At 38.8% G+C, this 21,076-nt stretch overlaps 2 protein-coding genes across 3 annotated transcripts in view; one reads left to right on the top strand and one right to left on the bottom strand.

Moving 5' to 3' along the window:
* Positions 1-21,076, top strand: part of UBAC2 (UBA domain containing 2) — a 146,161-nt gene that overhangs the window by 61,960 nt on the left and 63,125 nt on the right. The window lies entirely within an intron of this gene.
* Positions 1,329-16,399, bottom strand: LOC101941413 (G-protein coupled receptor 183). Its single transcript, XM_005303894.4, has 2 exons — positions 16,276-16,399; positions 1,329-4,678 (listed from the first exon to the last, which is right to left on the bottom strand). Exon 2 carries the CDS (start codon positions 4,672-4,674, stop codon positions 3,574-3,576), a length of 1,101 nt encoding a protein of 366 aa, XP_005303951.1. The 5' UTR covers positions 4,675-4,678; positions 16,276-16,399; the 3' UTR covers positions 1,329-3,573.

The following is a 21,076-nucleotide window of genomic DNA, read 5'->3' as shown; positions in this document are numbered from 1 at the left end:
TGTAGCATCTTAGGTTTTTGAAGGAGTCTGTCCTCAGATTACCAAATAGCTTTGTTCTCTGGGAATTCTCTTAGGCTCCTCATTCCTTCTGGACATGCACAGAGTTAAGTTTGCCATCTGTGGCTAGTAATAAGGCTTACACCCCTTGCTTTCTGTTACTGACCTGGCAAGTGATCCATGCCTTTGCAGCTTCCAGACTAGATTACTACAGCTCACTGTATTTAGGAATTAGTACACTACTGTTAAAGCTCTACCTAATCCAAAACACAGCAGCCCACCTCAGCAGCAATGGCTGCTAAGAACACATCACCCTTGTGCTCTGCTTGCTACATTGACTCCCCATAGGACATTAGGTAAATTTAAAGATGACAAATGTGATTTTAAGGCCCTCCAGATGTTTAACTAAACCACTTAAAAGAGTGATGCCTCTTGCTAAGGAGACACAAGTTTCTTCCAGAGTTATGCCCTACAGAAAAGAAGAAACTACCAACAAATTGTTCTTGTGAGGGTGGGGAAACAGAGCTTTCTTGGCATCTGACCCAAGACTAAGACCAGAGGAGGTAAGGATGACCACAGACCTTACTGCCTTTATAATGAGTATGAAATTGACTCCTTTAGCTTTGCCTTTCCACAACATCAGCAACATGTAAGAAAAGAGGAAGAGCAGAAGCTCTTCATGCACACACTAAAAAATATTCTTGCAACCTCTTGGGGAGGAGGAAGAAGAATTCTCATCCACCTCTTAAGCTCTTTCTTATTTCCAGTTTGTTTCGGGGCATATTCAGATACTAAAGTGATGGGTGGGTGCTAGAGAAGAACCTAATAGACAGAGAACACTGGAAGATTTTTCTCCAAGTATATTATATTTCAATTTGACTTCAAGGTCTACAAATTGGGTGCTGCTTCTCATCTGAATCTAGTCTGCATTAGAACTAATCATAAACTTCTTTACATAATGCATTAAATTACTATGTAAGAAATCATTAAAACAATCAGTTGTTACGGTAAAATGCCACCAGGAAATTAAGTTTAAAGTAGGTATTTTAATAGACCATGTAATTCAGCGCTGGAGCTTTATTTTATGGAAAGATGGTGTCTCATTAAATATTTGAGAAAATGTATTAAAATAAGGAAAAAAGAGTTAAGGGGCACATTATATAAGACTTTCTTAAATAAACTATTATGTAATTGGACCAGTGCTGCAGTCCTTACTCAAGGAAAATTAGCATTTTGACATGGTTAGTTGTTTAGTTTTAAAATATATATATTTAGATTTAAAAATAACAGAATGATAGATGTGAGAACATAGAGAAAAGAGGGAGTTAATATTTTAATACTAATTTGTGATTTGATTTTATTTGTTAAAAAAATAGAGATATACATAAGTGATTGCTTATATGGTGACATACTGTTTGCCTGTAAAATGTAATGAACACAAATATACAGCCTTGCTCTGAGAGTCTTACAGTCTAAAACTAGACCAAATGCGTGGCATAAGTAGAAAGATAGACATTAATAGTATGGAATCCGTAGTGGTAAGGGGTGTCACATGCCCAACAGGAATAAGATGTTAACAAAACCCATGTTTCCTGTTACAACATTGAACAGTTAAGTGTGATTTTGTGACGAGTTATTGCTAACTTACTGCCATTTTAACAGCTATCATTAAACATCTTTTTAACTTTTTAATAAAAAGACAGGAAAAGAAGAAAAAACAGTGGAAGCATTTACAACTTAAAAAGTGAAGTAAGTCTTTCATTGTAACCGTTTCCTTGTTCCATTTCTCTTCAGTGTCTTTTATGGTTGGAAATCTCCGGTTGATAGTCTTTAGATAGTATTAAAGATGGTATTAACTGCACTTTTTTGTGGAGAAATGAGCAAAAAGTTACTTTAGTTGATCCTGAGCTGCTGCTGCTGTGCTGTTCAAGTATGGTCCTGGTTCCTTTAAGGGAAAACATGGTGAACTCACATATGAGGGGAGATTAAGAATAGCAAAGATAGAAACTGTAGCTTCTTTCTCTGGTGATGACTTTCAATTGCAACCTCACTGCTGGGGAAACACAGGCACAGCACATGGTCTTATTGCCACTCTGAGATCTGGCAATCTTTTACCAGCATTGGGCTGTTCAAGGCATTGTTTTTAGCTTGCCTTTCTTGTTCACAGGTTCACAGCAGTGTTGCAAAGTTGTGTTGCTCAGCTAAGGCAGAGTCTCATTAGACAGAAGATGAGAAATAGAAAAAAGGGAGAAATAAGGTGGGAAAGAACATGACACATTAGGAAGGGTATGCTGGCAGGAACCAAAGATTGGTATCCTAGGTGGTGGTCAGGAGTCAGACAATTCTGGGGTGGGGAAGGTGAGGGCAGAGGAGCGTATAGGATAGTGGTTATAGGTGCTGGAACTAGGGGTGCTGGGGGTGCTGCAGCACCCCTGGGCTTGAAGTGGTTTCCATTATACACAGGGTTTACAGTTTGATTCAATGGCTCTCAGCGCCCCCACTAGAAAAGTTGTTCCAGTACCTTTGATAGTGGTGCCATCTGTTCCCACTATGGCCTGGTCTTGTCAAGGCATGTTTCAGGTTCAGAACGATGAAGGCCCCCTGGTGGTGTGATGCATCCCAGAAGATGATGTGGGCAGCAGCAACCATGATGGTGAAGCTTGCTCCTTCTTCCACTGTTCTCATTTAGTAGCCCTCCACATAAACAGTGTCCAAGAAGAGGTGGTCACTCCTCCCATTAAAGTGAACAAATTTAACACATCGTGGTGATTTCAACTATAAACATTTCTTCCCATTTCTAGAATCTTTTATCTTATTGTTTTGCAACCCGTGACTTTAGCAGGAACCTGGAAGACCCTTGGATAGTTGTGGGAAACAATGCTCTCTTTGTTCTTTAGATTTACTTACACATGCAAAATTTTACAAACTAACAGTGTCTTAACTCTTTTTCACTTGTATTCTCACAAAGTTATCCATGATACATTTAGATAAGATGTTCATGTTCTGAATACTGTAATCCAACCCTGCCTCCAAAAAGTTCTAAATTACACATTTATAATTATCCATGAAAAATATACATTTTATTTTCCTTCAAAAGTTATTTCCTTTGTTTTATGTCTTTACCCTTGCCCTGTCAGTCCAGTGCACATAACACACCATATTAGTCAAGAGTGCTTAAATTGGAGCTCAGTCAGATGTTTACCTCTTTTCAGATGTGTTGGTTTTTAGTCACTCTGAGCTATTAGCTTTTTTTAGTTTATTCCTTTCTCAGAGAACTAGTAGATAGTGTGAATCAAGCTTTCCTAAAATCCAGGAATGGAAAGGTGCAGGTCATAATCAGTGGTGGAAATCTCCTAGAAAACTCATGAAGACAGGTCAAAGTGATTCAGCTTGGAAAATAATCATTTTGAGTTTTCTTGCTTTCACATGACCATTTATTTTTTAGTCCAACATCACATTTGATTTCCTAAGATACTGTGAAACAATCTTACTTAATTGACTGCACGGAAGCATAAACAGTATTTACTGTAGGCCCAGTATTTTTAAACTTGCATTATTGGAATGTTTATTTTCAGTTTATAACTTTCCATTTGAAGGTTTTGAAAGTATAGTCATGTGTGTTTCAACCATCTCACGTGAGCTTTCTTCATGAGCTGACCTGACGGCACTTGAAACTGATATACTAACTTGACGTTTCAGTATTTTCATTATCCGCCTCTTGTATCCTTTACACGCAAAGAAATAGATGAAAGGATCCAGGCAGCAGTTAAAATTCATCAGAAACACAGTGTAATGGAGGGACTTCTGGAAGGTTTGCTGTTCACTGCACAAAGGATTATATTGAAGCTTCTTGATCATGTGTTGGATAATTGCAATGTGATAAGGAGTAAAACAGATGACAAACACAACAATTACAAAAATGATTGTGTTGATGGCCTTTTTGTTTATCCCTGATTTTTCAGTTAATGGGTTTTCCTTAGCAGTTTGAAAAAGTTTGCAACTAATTTGAGAATAACAAAATAGTATAATTCCAAGGGGAATGATGTACCCTATTAAACAGGCAGCAAGAAGTATCCATGGTAGATGTGGAATTTTTTCAAAGTTTGGATATTCCATGCATGTAGTCCTTTCTCCTTCCTTGTTTGACATGGACTGTATGAGCAATGGAAGTGTTTGGCTAAATACAAGAAACCAGACAAATATACAAATATACTTGGCATGTTTAATTCTTCTGATTTTGTTGTATCGAAAAGGGTGGACTACGGCAAAAAACCTGTCAATACTCAAGCAAGTCATAAAGTTTACACCTGCGTATGTGTTGATATAAAATATGAGAGCAGTTAGTCTGCAAAGTGTTTCTCCAAATGGCCAATGAAATCCTAGTGCATAGTATGCTATTCGTGTAGGCAAGGCAGTAGTAAAAAGAATGTCTGAGAGGACAAGATTTGTGGAATAGAGGGTAGTAGAGTTGATTTTTTTTCTGTTTTTAAAAATGACAACGAGGGCTAGTCCATTTCCAAACACACCAAGAATTAAAATAAAGCTGTAAAACACAGGCAGTAAGATCCTTGCTGTATTTTGATGTTCATACAGGTCGCAGGAGTTTGTCTGAGGAGTTGTAAAAGCTGTGGTGACAGTGACCATTTTCACAACTGGTGTTTCTGGAGGAAATGCCATAGCTCTACAAAAAAGAAAAAAAACAAAAGGGAACATTTTGTAATAAATATAGACAAACTTCTTCCCCCTAGCAGCAGCCAACTGATCTTGCATCAGGCCAACATTGTAAAACCTGAAAGGATACTTGATTATGATGAAATTGTTTGTTTTTTTAAGGTGGTTTAAAAAAAGTTCGGCTCTCTTGCTTTGATAAAAGAAAACAAAACCATGCAGAAAGCAAAACTTGGGTGAATTGGGGAATTCCTGGGTTAGAAGAATATATTTTTGTGGAAAATAAATGTTTGAGGTTAGAGAGGGAACTTTTAAAGACGCCTTGGGGTGGGGGGAAGGGAAGCCCTCAGTTTTGTTTAAAAGTAAAATGACACATAATCATGTGAAGTCACCAAAGGTCAAATAACTACAGAAACCTTTTAAAAGTTGTTTCTGTGAATTTTAGGGAGTTTTTATTTGTTTTTTGATTCTTTTTAATTTGCTAAGAGGTTCTGGCAGTGATATGAAATTTGTGACTTATTTTAACATGTAACTAGAACTTAATTTATAGAGACCTGGCCTTTTCAACATTAGTATTGCCTATAACAATTGAACTGAAACCTTCCAAACTCATTTAACTCTAGAACGAAAAGGTTGTTTTCTGCGACGTAGTCCAAGTATAGTTGATTTCAAATGGTTACTCACAATGTCACTGAAGCTGCTTTTCAGTGGTTCTTGGAACAGTGTGTAATCTAGGTATAATATATCATACTTGTTGACTAAATGGGAATACAGCAAATTCAGAATAGCTTTAAATATATTTTTAAAAATATGAGAGGACATGATTGACCTAGCAAGCCTTTGGGACTCAAAGTCTGCAACTCTTGATTTTCGGGGCCTATAAATATAAAAGCTAATGTAATAGAATTATAGAAATTAGAGATGGAAAAGACCTATAACATCATTCAATTCATCTCCTTGTGAATGCAGAATGTGCCCTATAATGCTTTTCTAGTGCTTTGTTTAGTCTAATTGTAAATGCCCTAAGTGATGGGGCTTCCACCATTTCTCTCTGAGAGACTGTTCCACAAGAATTTTCTCTTGCCATGCAGACTAAAGTTTCTTAAAGTTTTCTTGTTCCACCTAACTACACCTAAGTGTACCACCCAAAATAATTCCTCTCCCTCCTTGGTACCACTACCCTTAAAATATGTGTGTACTTTTGCTATGTTCCTCGTTAGTTGTTGCTTAGTGAAATTATGCATGACATTATAGCTCAGTTTTTTAAAGCAGATTTCATTGTGTAAAGCACTAGAAGATTGGTTTGCATTTTGAGGCTATTGCTAGTGAGATTTAAAAAAACAAACCAACTCTAATTTAATGGAGCCACCTTTATGTGAACACGCCTTACTCATTACTCATGAGTGATCTGATTATTATAACTCATTCCCTTCCTCTCCTTTTCCCCTTTTTGTCAGTCTATAACCCCTATGTGTCATGCCTGAATTTAGTTTAAAAGCGCTTCAAGAACGGTGCCTGTCTCCATTTCCATGAAGTGCGTAGCACACTTTTCTCAGTGTAGTAATAATAATAATAATTAATAAAAGGGTTTGAAAGTTAGTCATAAAGACCACAGTCCCCTTCGCACTTTCTTTGTATCCACCCAAGGCTGGCTGTTGGGGCCTACAAATGCCTTGGCCACAGGATATAATTGATATATGGGGAGTAGTGTTGCTGGCGGTGTTAGAACTTTCACAAGCTCCGTCCTGGCTAGCTTCCAGTAGCTGAGACAGCTCTTATGTTGACAAGCCAGTGTGACCTCGCGGGGCAGACTGTTCAAGACTGAGAAACCGTTCCCAGAGAGTAATCATCAGTGATTCACCGTCAAGCTGGAAGGGCATAACGAGTGGAGTCGCACAGGGATTGGTCCTGGGTCCAGTACTGTTCAATATTTTCATTAGTGATGTAGATAATGGCATAGAGAGTACACTTATAAAGTTTGTGGATGATACCAAGGTGGGAAGGGTTGCAAGTGCTTTGGAGGTATTGTGTGTCCCCTTTGAGGTATTGTTCAGTACACAACATTTAAAAACAATTTCAGACTTCGGTGTCTGAATAAATACATTACATAGAAAATATCAAAACACATTTCTAAAATGTTCCAGATTATTAGTTTTACAATGTACAGTTTCCTTCCATTAAGATGCAGAAGAATGAAAAGATTGATATTCTTCACTCTGACTCTTTGATCAGAATGTCCTATTTATTTCAAGTTGGTCACAATTCAGTTTACTTAAACACTTCTACCCCGATATAACGCTGTCCTCGGGAGCCAAAAAATCTTACCGCATTATAGGTGAAACCGTGTTATATCGAACATGCTTTGATCCTCTGGAGTGTGCAGCCCCGCCCCCCCGGAGCGCTGCTTTACCGCGTTCTATCCGAATTCGTGTTATATTGGGTCACGTTATATCGGGGTAGAGGTGTAGTACATACTGTATCATAGTATTAGTCTGGTCACTGAGTCCTGGCTCGATTAGCAGCAGTTTATACAGTTCTCCATAAAGAATAAATTTGTAGATGTGTGGATCACATATTTCAGATCTTAAATTAAGCTATAAACATCTCCATATAGTTCCTAATGTCAAGATAGATATATTAAGCTAGATCATCTTTGAGAGAGACTCTTCCAGGTAATATATCAGCTCCGTAGTTGTGCTATTACAGAAGACTACGTGAGAGAGAATGGTCAGACAGCTGGTACTGATAAATATTACTGGTAAGCAGTGGCAGCTTTTTCTTGAAGATTCATCATAAAATATGTACCAGATATCAGAGATCAGAATATTTCATTCTGGGTTGGAATTAAAATCGGAAATGGATTTTTATATCTTGATTAAGACACTTGGCTAGAGCTTTTCTGGGGTTGAGTTTGCCCTGTTTGAGCCTAGGGATTGCTGAGTCCTTTCTAGTAATAAACTTGAAGTAATAGCTTCTTCATGCTTTCAGTGGAGAGCCTAATTTGAATTTGTGTAAGTAAGCTTCAAAGTAAGCTTTGAATAGGAAAACCTGGTGTAAAGTAATGTCCATTATTTAGTGTTCATGAAAGCAAACTTACAGACATTAGTGGTTTGGTTATGAAAAAGCACTTGCTAAGAATTGCTGTATAATTATATTTCTGACTATAATTTTATTTGAATTGGTTATGGATCATTCAGAGCATTTTGGCATGGTGTGAGTGGTCATTTAATAATGCATTTATGTTCATGAGGATTGCCCTGATTTCCTTTCCTACTTCTTCTCACCTCTTGATGTTATAAAATTCTCTTGTTGCAAAAAAGGTATCTATCTAATCTCCTGGGTGCTTCTAAAAGCATTTAAATACAGGAAACTGGTGTTTCTTATTTCCGTCTCTTGTATTTGATCTTTTCTGGCCACATCTTCACCATCCCACTATGGTACCCCTCTTCCACCCAGCTCTCCCTCAAGTAACTAGACATTACCCATTGCAAAAGAATATATAAAATCCTTAACTTGTGATAATCAAGCCCATTGCAGTATGGCAACAAACTAAAATATATTCAGGGAATAATTATGTGTCCTACTTTTTATTCTTGAGGAATTGTGGGATTTGTACTCTTGATGTTATAATCAAAAATGAAGAGTCCGGCTGAAAACAAATTGATAAATATTTCTAATATACAGAGTATATACTATGCAAATACATATAACTGCAATATAGAAAAAATGTAGTAGTTTTTTCCTAGTGAAAATATTGTTTTTTGCTAAGCAAGAATAGACATTCATAAATTGTATCTGTAGCCTTTATTAAAATATAAATTGAAATATAAATATGTGACTGCTGCTGCTATGTTACAGTGTAATATTACTTGCATTCTTATGCTGAACTGAAGCTGTTAGTACTCTGTTATTGCTCAGATATCAGGCTGATGTGCCTGGTATAAAAACATAGATATACAGAGAGAGAATCTTGGCTGGATTGGTCTTGCCTTTTCTTGCTAACACTGGACTGGCAACCATTAAGGGGAAACTTACTTCCTAGAGGAAGGTGTCTACAGTATTATTAATTAGTCCAAGAGTGATCTTTCCCTGTTCCTTGATATCCAGGCTGCCGTCTGTTTTTTGGCAGTAATCATTATTGTTTAGCTCATTATGTGACTAGAGTTCATGACTCCTTCTCCCAAACCTCTATCACAATCCACTAGGTGGTAGAAAAGGGCAGTAGTGTTCTACATGTTCTTGCCTGAACAAAAGTGGAGCAGATCACTTCTTCAGTGTTCCAAGCCTCAGCCTAAATAAGCAGTTACTTGACTCCCACACCTTGGTATGATTGCATTGTACTCCCATTGAGCCCCTAGTTCAATTCAGCACTGTGCACTGAATTGGTGATTTACCCCAACGACTTTGTCTGTCATATTTCAGAGTAGCAGCCGTGTTAGTCTGTATCCGCAAAAAGAACAGGAGTACTTGTGACACCTTAGAGACTAACAAATTTATTTGAGCATAAGCTTTCGTGGACTACAGCCCACTTCTTCAGATGCATAGAATGGAACATATAGTAAGGAGATATATATACATAGAGAACATGAAAAGGTGGAAGTAGCCGTATCAACTCTAAGCGGCTAATTAATTAAGATGCGCTATAATCAGCAGGAGGAAAAAAAACTTTTGTAGTGAGAATCAAGATGGGCCATTGCAGACAGTTGACAAGAGGTGTGAAGATATTTAACATGGGGACATAGATTCAATCTGTGTAACTCAGAATGGGCTGAGTCATTACACAGATTGAATCTATTTTGCCATGTTAAGTATCTTCACACCTCTTGTCAGCTATCTGCAATGGCCCATCTTGATTCTCACTACAAAAGTTTTTTTCCCTCCTGCTGATTATAGCGCATCTTAATTAATTAGCCGCTTAGAATTGATATGGCTACTTCCACCTTTTCATGTTCTGTATGTATATATATCTCCTTACTATATGTTCCATTCTATGCATCTGAAGAAGTGGGCGATAGCCCACGAAAGCATATGCTCAAATAGATTTGTTAGTCTCTAAGGTGCCACAAGTATTCCTGTTCTTTTTGTCTGTCATAAATCATGATATATCTTTAAGCAACCTCCAACAACTGCTACTGGAATGCTTTTACTTAATTATATTGTTAAACCAAATGTCCCCCTCATGTCACCTATGTTGAAATAGTTCTTCCCTGTGGTTAATTTTTTAAGAAAATAATAGAGATGAACTCTGGTTTTACAAACTGTGTTGTACCTTATTAGAAAGATGTATCAAGAAAACTGTATCAGAGAATTTCAGCAACCACTTTGATGCCCTTGACATATCAATGGTTTGCTTCCTTGCTCTGCATATTAGGCTGATAAATGTGAATAGAACTTGAATTGTTTGTCAGTGTTACACATGCATGAACTGTCGATTCTCAATTTTTAATCATGCTTTTCTTGTCAATTTAATGTAGAGGTTTGAAAAACATAACTATTAAGTTAGCACTTTAGAACACACTGTCCGAATTCCTAGAATACAAAATGGATATTTCATGCTACTGGAAGTCATATTCTTTTTCCAGTATAGTGAAGAAAGTTATAGTGATATGGTTGTTTTGATTTAGTTTTGTCTGAATGAGACAATACATGGGAATGGGTATATGCGGGTGCATTGTGGGCTGCAAATAATTTGATTGCATTGATTCATAGATTAATAGATTTTAAGGCCAGAAAGGAACATTTAATAATGTATTATAACCTCCTGTATAACACAGGCCATGGAATTATACCAGTTACCTCTGTATTGATCACAATAACTTGTGTTTGACTAAAGCATATCTTCCAAAAAGCAGGGCTTTGGAGCAGAGCCCGGAGCTGGAGCGCGGAGCAGCTCCGGAGCAGTGGAGCTGCATGTTTTTGCCTGGAGCTGGAGCGGAGCCGGAGCACAGCTCCAAAGCCCTGCGAAAAAGGCATCCATTCTTGGTTTGAAGATTTCAGGAGATGGAGAATCCACCACTTTGTTTAGTATTTTGTTCTAGTGATTAATCTCCCTTGCTCTTTCAAAATGTGTGCCTTATTTCTAATTTAAATTTGTCTGGATTTAACTTCCAGCCATTGGTTTTTGTTGTGCGTTTCTCCACTAGATTAAAGAGCCCTTTAGTACCTTATTTTCTCTCCCTGAAGATACTTATGCACGATAATCAAGTCACTTCTCAGTCTTCTCTTTGATAAACTAAACAGATTGAGCTTTTTAAGTCTGTGACTGTAAGGCAGCCCTCAAATCATTTTTGGCTCTTTTCTGCACCCTCTCCAATTTTTCAATATCCTTTTAAAAATATGGACATCAGATTTGGACACAGTATTCCAATGTTGGTCTCACGGTTGCTGTATAAAGAGGTAAAAATCACCTCCCTAGTTACCCCCTTACTTATCCATCCAAGGATTGCATTAACCCTTTTTGCCACAAAATCACACTGGGAGATCATGTTGAGTTGCTTGTCCACTATGAGCCCTAATTCCTTTTCAGAATCGCTGTTGCCCACGAAAGCTTATGCTCAAATAAGTTTGTTAGTCTCTAAGGTGCCACAAGTACTCCTGTTCTTTTTGCTGATACAGACTAACATGCTGCTACTCTGAAGCCACCCATTCTGTAGGTATGGCCTGCATTCCTTGTTCCTAGATATATGACCTTACATTTGGCTGTATTAAAATGCATTTTGTTTGATTGGATCCAGTTTACCAAATTATCCACATCGCTCTGTATGAGTGTCATCTGTAAATTTTATCAGCAGTGATTCTGCATTTATTTTGAGATCATTGGTAAAAATGTTCACTAGCATCAGACCTAGAACTGATCCCTGTAGAAACCCATTAGAAACCCCACCATTTGATGATATTAAAAAGCTACTTTTTGAGATCTGTCAGTTAGCCAATTCTTAATCTATTTAACGAGCGCTTTATTGATGTTGTATAGTGTTAATATTTTAATTAGAATGCCATGCCATACTAAGATGCCTTACAAAAGTATAAGGCCTAGTCTGCACTTAAAATTTAGATTGACAGATTTACATCACTCTGGGGTGTGAACAGATCTAATCCCCAGCATAGCCAAGGTTAGGTCAGTGGAAGAGTGCAAGAATTACAGCGACGGGAAAATCCCTCCTTTCACTGTAGGAAGCATCCACATTACAGTGCCGTAGCTATGCTGCTATAGTGCCTGTAATGTAGACATGGCTTAAGTATATGATATCTGTGCAGTTACCATCATTTATCCCAGACTGAAATCTGGTTTATTTGACAAGCACTATTTTCCATAAAACCATGTTGACTGGCATTCATTATATTAATGTCCTTCAATTCATTATTAATTGACTGTCATATCAGCTTTTCCATTCTTTTGCCCAGGATTGATGTCAAACTCACCAGCTTATGACCCAGGTCATCCTGCTTGCCCTTTTCAAATATTAGCATAACATTAGCACTCTTTCACTGAATTAGACAGTTGTTACTAAATGATAATGTAATATTTTGTTCTATATTTCTATTGTAGCACCCAGAGGTCCTGGTCAGGATAAGATCCCCATTGTGCTATTTCTGTATAAAAAAAGCCATGACTTCTGCCTTTAGAAGTTTGTAATTCAAAATCCCTGATCCTGCAAGCACTTATGCAAACGATTAACTATACACATGCATGTAGTCCCGTTAAATTCAGTGGAACTGTTCATGTTCATAATATTAAATATATGTGTAAGTATTTGCAGGATTGAGGCCTTAGATTGTATACATTTGGACTGTATACAAGAGATGCAACTATTTCTCCCCCATACTGGCCTAGCTGACTGAATTTTTATTTTTGTTCTCTCTTTTTGCTATAATATGGATGAATGAAAATAATCTACTATCTATCTTCTCACCAGGGTATGGCATGTGTAAATGGCTACAACCACATATGAAACATTATCCACAAATTGAAGTGATCTGTGCATCGTTTTGTCTTTATAATTTTTATTGTTTGGAGGAGAGTAAGCATTATAAGAGTGGAAGGACAATTGTTATTTACTCTGTATATAAGACTGGTTTATTTATTCTAATATGGCACACGTAATATTTATTTAACAAAAAGGCAAGGAATAATAATAATTTATTTTATAATTGGTTAAAAAGAGAATAGAAGGGGGTGAGAGGAAGGGAGAGAGTCTGTTGGCTTGACTCCAATGATCTGTGGTTTGAGATTTGTCAGGAGACCTTTTTCAGTATGGCGCTTTAATGATTAGACACTGTAGTGATGTGGGATTTTTTTTTTGTTTTAATTAATATATTGCTCTTATCCTTATGAAATTTCCTAATTTGTCTGCTTCTTGCAAGGGTGACTTAAGTTGCAGGAAAAGTTGAGAGAAAAGTTTTGGGATTTGGTGGCAGTCTTAGCACTATATTGAAGACAGAGAAGAAATAATATGCAAGGTTTGAGTATATTTATTTAACCTTTGTCAACATGATGGATTTCTTTTCTTCCTTCCTTCCCCGACCTAGGTTGAGGGACTCTCACCTCACACCCCATTTTAGCCTCGGCCATCTTTTTTAGATCAGCCATTTTTGCTGATCAAAATATATTAGTTTTAACAAAGTTATGAATGTTAGAAATTTGCATGCTAAATGAGTGCAAGAGAACATTTTAGGAGAGAGATTGGTGTGCATTAGCAGTTTGGAAAATGTGCAAGGTTTCAAAAAAGATTGAGGGGCTGCAGGAAGGCTTGCCCTAGACTATCCTGCCTTTTTCTAACACCCCAGCCTTCTTATGTAGTGTTTTGAATATATTATATTGATTTCAAATTTCTCAGGGCTGTTGAGCTGTGCCCAAAATACAGTGATATGTCTAGATCCAGTGAAATTTGAACTCTGACTGCGGAGTGGATCCCTAAGTTGCTGCCTGGGCATGGTAAGCAGGTCCATAGCCAACTTTTGGGCCTTGTACTCTGTGTTTTGTGAGGGAGTTTTGAGGCCAGTCCCTGGACCCATCCTTTCAACAGAGGCTCCAACGCAGATCTTGTAAGCAATACACCAGAACATTGATTGAGTATATGCTCCTTGAAGTACACGTTAATTAATAGTGCCATTGAAGAAGTACACACACAAAGAGCACCAGTACACTAGTTACAAGATATGTGTTTTGCTTCCAGGGAGTGAACATTCATGCAGATTATTTGAGAGTTGTTTCTCTTAAAATGCTTCTAGGAAATAAATGCAAAACACTATGTTAACAGAACACTAATGTTGCACAGTTAGAATAAAAAGTAAGAAAATGCAAAAGTTAGGGTTACCATAGTAAAGATAACTCTACTCTCTTGGAAATATGTACTGTAGTATCTTCTATTCCTGTTTTTCCATATTTAAAATTTTAAATTATTATATTGTTAAATGCTTAACGGTACTCAGGATGTGAAAAATGGCTGAGTTGGTGTTTCTGTAGGAAATTTATCATATTTATTTTAAGTGTACATTGGCTAATATTTTATGACAGTAGTCTTTTGCATTCTAAAGTAATAGAAACTTCAATAAAATTAGTGTAAACAAAAGGGGAAGAACAGAAGTACTGCTTGTTCAACAAGCTAATGAAGGTGCTGTAGGATGTCTAATGTCTACAGCCTAGTTATTGGTCATGTACCATTCCCCTTTTCTATTTAGAAATAAAATCCAAATCTTTGCTTGGACAAAAAACATGTTGGAAAGGAAATAAATTTCATTTCAGCTTCCAAAGGTAACTTATAAACCACTAGTGCATAAAAGATTTAAATAAGTCTGAAAAGTCCTGGCATCGTCTGGGGAGGGGGGAGAGAGAAAGTGTCAGTAAGGGAGAAAGAGCACAAGCCCCAGTGGTTTCTCATATGCACATCCCATTTCGTTGTTGCAGGAAAGATGCCTGTAGTAGTGGGGACAGTGGGCATTAAAGGCATAGGAACTTATCTGTTGCATAGTGTGGATCATTTGCTGTTCCACAAAGAGCTAGCTGGTTACATGGTGCTGGCGCGCCTTGTTTTCAGTGATTATATTGGATTAAGACAGCTTTAAAAATATATTAAATACTTCACTTTTGCATGTAAACAAGTGATGCTCTGCGATTGTGACTAAGGGGAGAGTAGTGTGTGTGGTCTGGCTGAATGGCGGAGAAGGTGCCCACTTAACGAATTTCTCTTTCTGCATGTGGTCTATGTGGGTTATGAAAAATGTGCGAGTACTCTGGTGTAACATCTATAGTTGTTAGGACGATTTAGTGCTTAGACCAAGCTGATGTCGAGACAACTAAACTCCTTTCACTTACTTGCTTAAAATTTTTAAACTGAATAAGGAAAGAACCAAAAAATGTAGCATGGGAAAAATTCTGAAATAACACTCCTAAAATCAAGTAACATTTCAAATGGCAACTTGTGTTTTAGCACTGAAAGCACTCTGCCTGATAATTAATACATTATTGATGTGTAACCTGTCCTGGTGCAGTCTCTGTTTAATCTGTTTTATTTATTAAAAGCTACATAACTGTAATGACTGTCTGGTAAAGAACAGTCTCTCTATTCAAAGGGAACTGATTAAAGTGCTAGCAATATGAACTGTTGGGTTAATAATCAATGTAGCTACCAAAGCTCACCTTTTCTGATCTTTTTACTGTCCATGTGCTCAAAGATTTGTGGGTTGGCTTTGTTTTGTTTGAAAAGTTAAATGAGAATTAAGAGTTGCTAAATTTGAAAAATTTTATTATTTTTTATGTTCCACTGCAGTATAAAAAGTTATCAGTCTATCAGTAGGGGATATTTTTAAAAATCAAATAGCTGGTAACATTGCATTTACTTCAGCATATGAAGATATTTTGGGGCAAAAAGTGTAAGCAATTGCATTTTGGAAAAAGGAGTAACTATACAGAAAAAGCTTTGAAAAGACAATACATGTCAAAAGATGAAGGAGAGATTCTTACATGCATCTTGGCAAATTATCATTACTATATTATTTTTAAGTATGAGTAGAGTTGTGATTGAGAAGAAGTTGGGTTGAGAATAGCCTAAAAATTGTTTCATAGCTTGTAGTATCACAAATATTTCCAGGCTATCTGCTGCCGCAGTACAAGTGTGCTTTCAGAAACTCTCAAACTATTGAAGTATCTTACCAGGTTCATTGAGTGACTTATGCAAAGAGAGAGAGAGAGATTTTAACTTAGAAATATGAAGTCTTTTTTTGACACATTGAAATATTTACTGAAAAATATTTTCTTCCACATTAGTCTCTACATTAGTATGGTTTAAGCTACATTATTTTGCAAAAACTCCATCCTAATGCAGCAATGAACTTTTGCATTTTGTTTTTCAAAAGGCTATATTATAAATAAAACATTTTAATTCAACCTGTTTATCATTAAAAAATAACTGATAGTCTCTCTATTGTAACTTGCCTGAGTAAACTGTCTTAGTGGCATAGAATTTCTCCTGTTGACATTTCTCTCTCTCACCCAAAAAGAATATATCTATCCTGCCCTGAGAAAATTCAGTACAATACAAGAATACATTAATTTTCTGGAATTGTTTGTTGTATTTCAGTTAAAACAGCAAATTATTTGTTAGTACTTACATATCAGTGGCTTTTTAGATCCTCTGTGCAGTAATTGTATATGGCAGTGTAGTTTAACTATGAATGTTTCCCCTTTGCTCATTGTTTTTAAGAGTGATTACGTGAGACTGTCCTTTTATGGAGTGGTGATATTTTTTTTCTCCCTTGTACTTGAAGTATTTTTTCTGTACTCTGATGTTGATTCGCTACCTGAGTTGTTAAGGGAAGTGAAAGCACCTCTCTATTTGAGGTGTCTTTCTGCTTCTTTTTAAATTGATCTATTCAAAAAAGAGATTAACTAGAAACAAAAAGCCCCTAGAAGTTATGTATCACTAACTTCCATAGAAGGGACTTTACCAAGATTTTTGCTTAGTTGAATCTTTAACCAACTAAAAATTCCAGAAAGAAAAACTTTTCATGTTACTTTCAAAAGAATGAATGCATTTTAAATTTGTGTGTGGCAAAGAGCTTTGTACTTAAGAATCAGTGCTTATTTAAAAATGTTTTGCAGATTATTCAACTAAATGATATGGCAATAGGTAGTATATAAAAGTAGTACTCTCAGTGGTCCATGTTCATACCATCAATGCTTCGAGATCATAGAGAGCAGATTTTTAGAAAGATATTCTTTGAAACTATCTATAGTAGAGTAGACAAGGTGGGTGAGGAAATAGCCTTTATTGGGCCAACTTCTGTTGGTGAGAAACACAAGCTTTTGAGCTACAAAGAGCTCTTCTTCAGGTGTATCTTGAAAACTTGTCTCTCTCATCAACAGAAGTTGGTCCAGTAAAAGATATTACCTCGCCCACGTTGTGTCTCTAATATCCTGGGACCGACACGGCTACAACACTACATGTAGTAGAGCAGTGGTTTTCAAACTTTTTTCAGTTGAAGAAAATTGTTGATGCCCACGACCCAACGGAGCTGGGGATGAAGGGTTTGGGGTGTGGGAGGAGCTCAGTGCTGGGGGAGAGGGTTGGGGTATGGGGGTAAGGGCTGCGGGGTTGGAGCCAGGAATGAGGGGTTCAGGATGTGGGAGGGGGCTCTGGGCTGGGGCAGGGGGTTGGGGTGCAGGAGGGGGTCAGGGCTCTCGGCTGGGGCCAGGGATGAGAGGTTTGGGATACAGGAGGGGGTTCCGGGTTTCAGGGGGGGCTCAGAGCTGGGGGTGGTAGAGGGGGTCAGGGCTCTGGGCTGGGGGTGCAGACTCAGGGGTGGGGCCGGGGATGAGAGGTTTGTGGTGCAGGAAGGGGCTCCGGGTTGGGGGGGGGCTGAGGATTGGGGCACAGGCTTGGGGCGTGGGCTTATCTTGGGCGGCTCCTGGTCAGTGACACAGCAGGGGTGCTAAGGCAGGCTTCCTGCCTGTCTTGGCATCGCAGACCGCGCTGCACCCCGGAAGTAGCCAGCAGCAGGTCCAGCTCCTAGGCGGAGGCATGCAAGTGACTCCACATGGCTCTCGCCTGCAGGCACCGCCCCCCCTCGCTCCCAGCTCCCATTGGCCAGGAGACGGTGCTCGGGGCGGGGGCAGTGTGTGGAGCCCTGTGGCTCCCCGTCTAGGAGCCGGACCTGCTGCTGGCTGCTTCCAGGGTGCAGCGCGGTGTCGGAACAGGTAGGGACTAGCCTGCCTTAGCCAGGCAACACCACCGATGGGACTTTTAATGGCCCGGTCGGCAGTGCTGACCAGAGCTGCCGCGACCCAGTGCCTTACAGTATGCGACCCAGTACTGGGTCACGACCCGCAGTTTGAAAACCACTGTAGTAGAGTAAGCATTCTAGTCATTCTAGGGACTGTGCCTTCTCATTAGTTTGCAGAGCGCTTATTGTACTTTGATCACTACTGCAATACAAATAATAAATAACAACACAGGTACACCTCTACCCCGATATAACGCTGTCCTCGGGAGCCAAAAAATCTTACCGCGTCATAGGTAAAATAGCTATATCAAACTTGCTTTGATCCTCTGGCGTGCACAGCCCCGCGCCCCCCCCCCCCCCCCGAGCACTGCTTTACCACGTTTTATCCGAATTCGTATTATATTGGGTCGCGTTATATTGAGGTAGAGGTGTATAAGATACACATGTCAAAAGTGCCACAAATAATTAAATTGTAAAAAATTAAAACTGATCCCAAAAAATTGGCTTTATTGGAATGCATTAGGAAGCATGAAAGGAATGGTGTTTCAGAATTTTATGATAAGCTATTGTCACCTGGTATAACTTTTTTTTTTTTTTTTTTTGTTCAAATAGCTAAATCATCTACTTGCTAACAAAGTTATTGAGATCAATGACAGGTGGAAAATCCTGTCACTTGCTTTTACAACTGTGATCTAGAATTACCTGGGATTTTCCCCAGAAACTCCTACTGATCAGTTCTGCAAAAACTGGGCTGTGTTTAGTGGCCTGATTTAGTGACCTGGTTTTAAAATCTGAGTGAGTAGGCATAGTTAGGAAGTAGATTACTAAAAGGTCTGATCCTTTAAGATACTGAATGCTTCCTCAGTGATGCTGAGCCCCCTCAGATCCATGGAGCTGAGTAGTTGGTTAGGCCTTTCAGCACCTCATTAGATCAGGCCCTTGTGGTGTATTTCTGTTCCAGCACCAGATTCAGAAGAGCTTTGGGATGATATATCTTTTTTCTTTTTCTTTGTGAGGGCGGGGATGGAGGAGTTAAGCTGCGTCATTACATGCTTTACCATAGAATAGAATTCATTTCTATGAGGAATTGAGAGAGAAAGTAATGTTTGAAGGGAAATTACACAAATTACACGTGACTAGACAAAGCAATACTGCCATGCTATTCTGTGCCCAGCAGTAAAAATACTTAGTACGCCATCAGAAATTTCTAAATATGAAGTCTGGGTGTGATACTTGAGCAAGGGCTTTTGTCCTGCGTTTGTACAGCTTCTTAGCACAGTGGGTCCCAGCACAGGATAAATAATAATGTCAAAAGAATTAGATTAACTGTCCTTTTCAAGGTTGCTTTTGCCATTGAAAATATCACCAAAATGGCCCCTCCCCTTTTCTCACACCTGATCTGATACTGTCATGCATATCTTTGATAAATTGGATTACTAGAATGTACTTTCTTGGGCCGCACAGAAAGCTTGTCCAGGGTCCTCAGCTAGCACAATGTGGCAGTATGGTAATTGTTGGGGTGAAGGGACAGTGCTGGAGTTCTTCACTACTTGGTTTCTGTTATTATGCCACTTCTATCTCTGCAGTATCTGACTGCCAGTTCCAGAGTTAGGACATTGAAACAAGAAGGTAAAAGTCTGTCAAATAGGGTTTCATCTCCATTTGTACGCATAAGTATTACAGACTTGGTCAAGCACCCTTTTGTGGCCGCTCACTAGGCTGCTGTGAGGGAATTCAACCACTGGACCCAGTGTGTTTTAAGCCTCTGGAGTCTGAGCCAAGTCCAGGCACTCCCCCTGTCATGGGGACTTTAGGCATACTCTTAGGGTGCAGATCCTCCTGAAAACTGAAACCTTGCAGTCCAGTTGCCTAGCTCCTGTCGCTAGTGTTGACCCATGAGGTTCTCCCTGAGCTCAGACCTCCTCTCCCACAACTCCAGCTGTGTGGATGTTCTGAATCAAACAGGTTAAGTCTTGAAAGGGGCATGTGCTGATTGTAACACATAACTCACAGACCACCATTGCTCTTTAATAGCACGAGAAAAACACAGATCTATAAAAAAATAAACCCTACACACGTTCCCTGCCTCAGTTTCCTCATCATTCTAGAGCATTCAGAAGATGGTCCCAATTTAATGACCTTCTGTATTGACAGCCCTGTACCACTACCCCTTGGAATTTCTGTCCAGCGTGGTGGTATAGAGACAATGGAGAAGACAGCCAGCTCCCAGTTTGCAGTCTGATAAAGACGCATACAGAGAGCTCAGGCAGAATTCGTAAGTTGTACAGACAGATTTCCCAAATCATCATTGTAGGTTGCTTGTTTGTTTGGGGGTTTTGGTATGTAGGAGGGTTGCATGTAAGCTGAAGTGCTTATGTGTTCTTAGGGAAGGCAAGATCTAAGAAATACACTTTGTATTTTGAGCAGTTGTGGTACTTCTGTCTACCTACTGACTTATAAAGGCCTCATCATTTTAATATTTGAGCACCTCACAGGCATTAGTGAATTTATCCTCATAGTGCCTCTGTGAGTTAGGGGAAGTATCATTATCACCCTTTTGCAGAAAGAACTGAGGCACAGAGCTATGAAGTGATTTGCCCAAGGTCACACATGGAATTTGTTATAGAGACAGGAATAGAACCCAGGTCTCCTGAGTCCTAGTCTAGGGCCATAACTGTGAGGCAATCCTTCCTCCCAAGATCAGGTCCTCTCCTTTGAGGAAGAGTTATATAGTCTGGGGCCAGTTCCTGAGTGATTCCTATCTCGTGTATAGGTGAGCTTCACTCTTCTGGGAACAGTTCCATTATCCTGAGGATCCCAGTGGGTGAGCTAGTCTTTAGGTTTTCTGGATTCTACTTAGCATTTTCAGAATAAGGACTGACCCCTTAAGCTCAACATGGTGCTCTGTGGGCAGTCAGCAGAGAGCAGAGCATTGAGGTGATTTGCTCTTGGTAACTTGTGTTACTTAGGAGGCGTAGTGTTGCATTTTGCATTAACTGCAGTTTTCTCAGGGCTCTTGCTCTCAAGCCCAAATAAATTTAATTAACATTAATGTTGTTTTAGCTTATGTTTCTGCATGGCACTCTGTAGACAGTACAGTACAGACCCGTTTACGCACGAATCAGCTTAACGCGTGGTAGTGTCATGCCTCCCAGTGCTACCTATTTAACACGTGAGACTCGTTAACACG

The sequence above is a fragment of the Chrysemys picta genome, chromosome 1 (genome assembly GCF_011386835.1).
Source record: "Chrysemys picta bellii isolate R12L10 chromosome 1, ASM1138683v2, whole genome shotgun sequence".
NCBI classification, from domain to species: Eukaryota; Metazoa; Chordata; order Testudines; family Emydidae; genus Chrysemys; species Chrysemys picta.
Note: the sequence above shows the minus strand (reverse complement) of the source record. Positions and strands in the feature narration are given on the sequence as shown.

What these genes read in the sequence shown, in the direction of transcription:
- LOC101941413 (XM_005303894.4), bottom strand. Translation starts at nt 4,674, where the DNA reads ATGGCATTTCCTCCAGAAACACCAGTTGTGAAAATGGTCACTGTCACC.